We start from the raw sequence: 7,500 nt of genomic DNA on the forward strand, positions 1-7,500 counted from the left end.
TGAACAGATATGAACACATGAACAGATATGAACATATGAACAGATATGAACACATATACACCTGAACAGATATGAACACATGTACACCAGAACAGATATGAACACATGAACAGATATTAACACATGAACAGATATGAACACATATACACCTGAACAGATATGAACACATGTACACCGGAACAGATATGAACACATGAACAGATATTAACACATGAACAGAGATGAACACATGAATAGATAGTAACACATGTACACCTGAACAGATATGAACACATATACACCTGAACAGATATGAACACATGAACAGATATGAACACATGAACAGATATGAACACATGAACAGATATGAACACATGAATAGATAGTAACACATGTACACCTGAACAGATATGAACACCTGAACAGATATGAACACATGAACAGATATGAAAACATGAATAAATAGTAACACATGTACACCTGAACAGATATGAACACATATACACCTGAACAGATATGAACACATGTACACCTGAACAGATATGAACACCTGAACAGATATGAACACATGAATAGATAGTACACCTGAACAGATATGAACACATGAATAGATAGTAACACATGTACACCTGAACAGATATGAACACATGAACAGATATGAACACATGAACAGATATGAACACATGAATAGATAGTAACACATGTACACCTGAACAGATATGAACACATGAACAGATATGAACACATGAACAGATATGAACACATGAATAGATAGTAACACATGTACACCTGAACAGATATGAACACATGAACAGATATGCAGTTGGTGCAGTTCAGGAGACAGAGCAGGACTTTCTCTGCTCACACACCACATATACACACCTCACACACCACATATACACACCTCACATACCTCACATACCACATATACACACCTCACACACCACATATGCACACCTCACACACCACATATACAAACCTCACACACCACATATACACACCTCACACACCACATATACACACCTCACATACCTCACATACCACATATACACACCTCACACACCACATATGCACACCTCACACACCACATATACACACCTCACACACCACATATACACACCTCACACACCACATATACACACCTCACACACCTCACACACCACATATACACACCTCACACACCACATATACACACCTCACACACCACATATACACACCTCACACACCTCACACACCACATATACACACCTCACACACCACATATACACACCTCACACACCTCACACACCACATATACACACCTCACACACCACATATACACACCTCACACACCACATATGCACACCTCACATACCTCACATACCACATATACACACCTCACACACCACATATGCACACCTCACACACCACATATACACACCTCACACACCACATATACACACCTCACACATCACATATACACACCTCACACACCTCACACACCACATATACACACCTCACACACCACATATACACACCTCACACACTCATTAAAAAAAACTCCATATTTGAAGGGAATATGATAAGAATTTAAGGTAAATTGCGAGTGGGTTTAGGAGATATAATGTGTCAAAAATATCAACATAATATGTTTATAAGTGCAACACTTGTATCTCATGTATATAATATTTAACCGCATGTGCCATCACATATATCTATTAAAGTCTGTGTGGCAGTGTGTGTGTGTTCGAGACTACAGTAGTTTTATATGTATGTGAAGCTTATTGAAGATCTTTTATTTATTTTCCATTTTTCTTTCCATAAATTTGTAGCACTTTTAATATGAATGATTCTGTAAATTGTGGAGGCCCATAAAGCTGTTTGGATTTAAGACAGAGAAACATATAGGGGGTAGAGAGAGAGGGAGAGAGAGAGGGAGAGAGAGAGGGAGAGAGAGAGAGAGAGCGAGAGAGAGAGAGAGAGAGAAAGCATGCCCTATTCTGTTTGACTGATACTTATCCATCCTGGGCCCTGGAGCAGTTACAGTTTAATAATTAATAAAGGGCAGAGTGTTACCCTCGCCTGGGACTGGTGGCTTCAGACCTGACTGTGCTGAAGGCCACACCCCAAGCCACACTCCAGGACACACCCACAACAGTCATAGGCCCCGCCTCCTAGGTGTGGTTAGGATAAAGATGATATGGCATCTACAGGAGTACAGATCTCCCTCATACCCTACTACCTCACCAGAACCACACACACACACACACACACACACAAACATACACATGCACACACACACACACACACACACAAACATACACATGCACACACACACACACAGACATACACATGCACACACACACACACACACACAAACATACACATGCACACACACACACACACACACACACACACAGACATACACATGCACACACACACAAACACACACACACATACACTGGCTCACAGGCACACACATATCATTGAAAGTGACATGGTGAATTTGTGGCAATTTATAGTAAATCTCTGTCTAATGAAACCGATTCATTGGCTGGCAAATGAGACAGTGAGTGCATGTAAAATGTAGCAGCCTGTTTAACATGTAGGTTAGAGAGCTGTCAGGATACATGCAGGAGAACAGGTCTGAGATCAGGACCGCCAGCTAGCTCTCTCTCTCTCTCTCTCTCTCTCTCTCCCTCTCCCTCTCTCTCTCTCTCTCTCCCTCTCCCTCTCTCTCTCTCTCTCTCTCTCTCTCTCTCTCTCTCTCTCTCTCTCTCTCTCTCTCTCTCCCTCTCTCTGCCATGTCATCCCCTGCTCAAGTATGGAGCTATAACTCCAACCACCTGTGCCAATCTACCCGACGCCCACCTGACCCCTCACATGCTGGTGCATGCGGCACCAAAAGCAATCTTTATCTCCAGCGAACACCCCCGCCCCCACCCGTCGAATGGTATTTATTCAATTTTCACCCTCTCCTTCCCCCTCCGTAGCTCACCCCCCCACACGCACACGCACTCTCTCTCTCTAACTCTCATCTCTCATGGTAGGTGATTTTGACAGCCCAAGCGCTCTGTTTGGCCCTGCGGTGCTTTGAGGAGGCCTGTAACTGTGTGGTTAATCCTCTGTTACATGGATTAATGCAGGATTAACACACGGATCTCTGTTTTTGTACCTTTGTCAGCCTCCTCTCCGTGCCTGAGCGGGAGGTGGAGTTAGAGATGCTTCCTCTCCTGTTGCCTCCATCTTTGTTCAGGCACCTCGTTAGCTGAGGCAAGAGGAGACCCCCCCACCGTCCCGTCCCGCCGCTCATATCACGCCTGTCTCGCCGCTCTGACAGGAGAGAATGAAGCACAGACACTTTTCCCGCCAACAGCAGCTGGAGAGCAGAGGAGACGCAGTGCTCCATCCCAGCTCTGCTGCTCCTTTCATCTGCCAACGTTGTCTCTCCCTCTCTACTCACCTTGTTGTTTCTTTCCGTCCGTGTCGCTTACCAAGATCTTCTCTCTCATCGTCACCAGAAAACAAACAAACAGACAGACAGGCAGACAGACAGACAGGCAGACAGACAGACAGGCAGACCTGCACAAAGCACACGCTGTACCCCCCCTGTTGTTTAGAGCTGTTTGACAGAGCCGGTAGCTCCTGGCGTGACTGTGGGTTGGATGTTAATCCCTGGCTGCACAAACATTCTGAGTGGGCAGGCCTTGTTGGCAGTCCAATCCAATACTGGGATTAACCATTGAAAACACTGGTATAATTTTACCTTCAATCCCAGTTTCCCATGATCCAGATTAAGACTCAATTTAGACTTTCCAGTTGTGATTCACCATTAGCTCTGCAGTTTACTCGAAGTGAGACATGTCTCGAGCAAATGTTGAGCTGTGTGTGATTGGGGGTGGGGCAAGAGAGGGCTGGGGCGGGGCAAAATATGATGGGGGCAGGGCAACAGAGGGCCGAGGGCGGGCCGAGAGAGGGCTAGCGAGATGTGGTGACATGCTGGTAGATTTATGATGGCGAGGGACTGGACTGCCTTCTATTGGGGCAGATAATCCTCTTTCAAGGCTGTGGCATGATTCCTGTCCTTCTCTCTCTCTCTCTCTCTCTCTCTCTCTCTCTCTCTCTCTCTCTCTCTCTCTTTCTTCTGCTGGCCTGTCAGGTCAATCACATTACCTGCACAATAAGCATGGGGCTTATTACCTGAGTGGGGGAGGCGGGGCTAGCCACCAGACCTCATTGTACTGGTGACATGTGAAAATCTAGCACTCAGTTCGAACCACCTGCTCAGTGTGTTCATCAACGTTAGAGAAGCATTACATGTAGATGAGCCCCTTTAATGTGGGGGTGAGTGTGATGCATCCATCAAGCCCCGCCCCCAGCACATCCCTCCGCCCCTCTCCAAGCGAGTGCACCTGCCATATCAGGTTGTGGGATTGGAGACAGAGAATTCAATTAGTGCATCTGGGAAACACTGTTGTGGCTCCAACACTGGACAGAAAGTGAACATGACAAGGGTTAGGGTGACATCCCAGACCCCACACACACACACACACTCACACACACACACACTCACACACACACACACACTCACACACACACACACACTCACACACACTCACTCACACACACACACACACTCACACACACACACACACTCACACACACACTCACACACACACACACACACACTCACACACACTCACACGCTCACACACACACACACACACACGCACGCACACACACTCACACACACTCACACACACTCACACGCACACACACACACACACTCACACACACTCACACGCTCACACACACACACACACGCACACACACTCACACGCACTCACACACACACACACACTCACACGCACACACACACATGCACACACACGAGGACACGCACGCACACGTATACACACACATACACATGCATACACACGCATACACACGTATGCACGCATACACACACACACTCACACACACTCACTCACACACACACACACACACACACACACACTCACACACACACTCACACACACTCACACGCTCACACACACACACACACACACACACGCACACACACTCACACGCTCACACACACGCACACACACTCACACGCACTCACACACACACACACACTCACACGCGCACACACACACACATGCACTCACACTCACAAACACGCACACACACGAGGACACGCACGCACACGTATACACACACATACACATGCACACGGCACGCATACGCACGCATACACACACCTACACACACACGCATACGCACGCATACACACGTATGCACGCATACACACGTATGCATGCACAGGCTCATGAGTACCACAGTCAGACTACACCCAAAGAGAAAGAGAGAAACACCAAGACAGACCAAGAACCAAGTGTGTATTTGTGCATGTGAGAGTGTGTATGTGTGCGTGAGAGTGTGTGTGTGTGTGTGAGAGAGAGAGACACACACACACACACACACACCCAAGAAGCAGGAGATGGAATAGGGGATATTAATGTCTGAGCGAGAGATCTGATTTCATACGTCTCTCCCCATTGTCGGCGGACGCTTTACCGAGGCCGTTTAAGATTTCCTGCCCCTAATCGCTCATCTTCTGTCAGCCGTGGCCGCGAGGAGTTGGGGGTTTGTGGTGGTCCTCCGGCCAGGCTGCGGTGAGGGTTGGAGCCCAACCCTCCATCTCTCCGCCTCCTCATACAATGTTTACAAGCCTGCACATTGTCCTCAACATATTTCAAAAACTCTAAGTGCCTGGGGCGCTTCTCTGACAAATCAAATAACAGCAAAATCATTTTTCCCCTTCTGCCTAAGCCAAACTGCGAGAGAGAGAGAGAGAGAGAGAGAGAGAGAGAGAGAGAGAGAGAGAGGGAGAGAGAGAGAGAGAGAGAGAGAGGGAGAGAGAGAGGGAGAGAGAGAGAGAGAGAGGGAGAGAGAGAGGGAGAGAGAGAGGGGGGCTCTGAAGGTCTGAATGAGTGCATCCATAAGAATGATCACTTCAATAAAAACATGATAAGCCAAACCTGCTTAGTGGAGGTACTTTTGGACAGTAATGGTTGAGGCCAGCCGAGCCGCTGGCACACAGAGCAACGTATCCCCTCCGCCTCCACGTAATTAAAACTGGGATTTGTGTGGCTCCTCGGATCTTTGTCTTAGCTGTCTGATCCAATGCCTGTTCACTTCCTAAGTGAGGTGAGCAGCAGGGAACCGAAGGAGTTGGAACAACACACACACCCCAACATGCACACACACACTTTGACACACACACTCCGACACACACACTCCGACACACACACTCCGACACGTACACTCTGACACACACACTCTGACACACACACACCCCAACATGCACACACACACTCCGACACGTACACTCTGACACACACACTCTGACACATACACACCCCAACATGCACACACACACTCCGACACACACACTCCGACACACACACACCCCAACATGCACACACATACTCCGACACACACACACACCCCAACATGCACACACACACATTCTGACACGCGCACGCTGACACACACACACCCCAACATGCACACACACACATTCTGACACGCGTGCACCGCATGCACACACACTCCAACACGTGCAAACTGCACACACACACTCCGACACACACACTCTGACACGCGCACGCCGACACACACACACTCCGACACACACACTCTGACACGCGCACGCCGACACACACACACCCCAACATGCACACACACACTCCGACACGTACACTCCGACACGCGCACGCCGACACACACACACCCCAACATGCACACACACACTCTGACACACACACACACCCCAACATGCACACACACACACTCCGACACACACACTCTGACACGCGCACGCCGACACACACACACTCCGACACACACACTCTGACACGCGCACGCCGACACACACACACCCCAACATGCACACACACACTCCGACACGTACACTCCGACACGCGCACGCCGACACACACACACCCCAACATGCACACACACACATTCTGACACGCGCACGCCGACACACACACACCCCAACATGCACACACACACATTCTGACACGCGCGCACCGCATGCACACACACTCCAACACGTGCAAACTGCACACACACACTCCAACACACACACTCCGACACGCGCACTCCAACACATACACTCTGACACGCGCACGCCGACACACACACATTCCAACATGCGCACTCCGACACATGCACTCTGACACACACACTCTAACACACATGCACTCCGACACGCACTCCGACACATGCACTCTGACACACACACTCTAACACACATGCACTCCGACACACACTCCCACACACACAAGCCTCCACGTCCGTGCCCACACCTCTGAACTTGCGGGGCCTCACGCTGTTGCCAGGCAGTCGTCAGGGGTGTGGTGCCACTGAAATCTCACTGCAGGTTTTTCTTTCTCTCCACAGTAAGAACCCTTCGCACAAGGACGTTGGAACCGCCCCGGGCACACCCAAGGTGAGAGCAACGCCACCAGG

The 7,500-nt window shown here is 48.9% G+C and overlaps 1 protein-coding gene across 6 annotated transcripts in view; it reads left to right on the forward strand.

Moving 5' to 3' along the window:
* rnf220a (ring finger protein 220a) overlaps positions 1-7,500 on the forward strand; it is a 140,891-nt gene that overhangs the window by 105,447 nt on the left and 27,944 nt on the right. For all 6 annotated transcript variants that reach the window (XM_081703271.1, XM_081703270.1, XM_035536275.2 and 3 more), the window contains exon 4: positions 7,432-7,480. In XM_081703271.1, the coding sequence (XP_081559397.1) occupies positions 7,432-7,480 (49 nt within the window). The remainder of the gene's footprint in view (positions 1-7,431; positions 7,481-7,500) is intronic.

Source organism: Electrophorus electricus, chromosome 20 (genome assembly GCF_041902795.1).
Source record: "Electrophorus electricus isolate QZ-2024a chromosome 20, ASM4190279v1, whole genome shotgun sequence".
NCBI lineage: Eukaryota > Metazoa > Chordata > Actinopteri > Gymnotiformes > Gymnotidae > Electrophorus > Electrophorus electricus.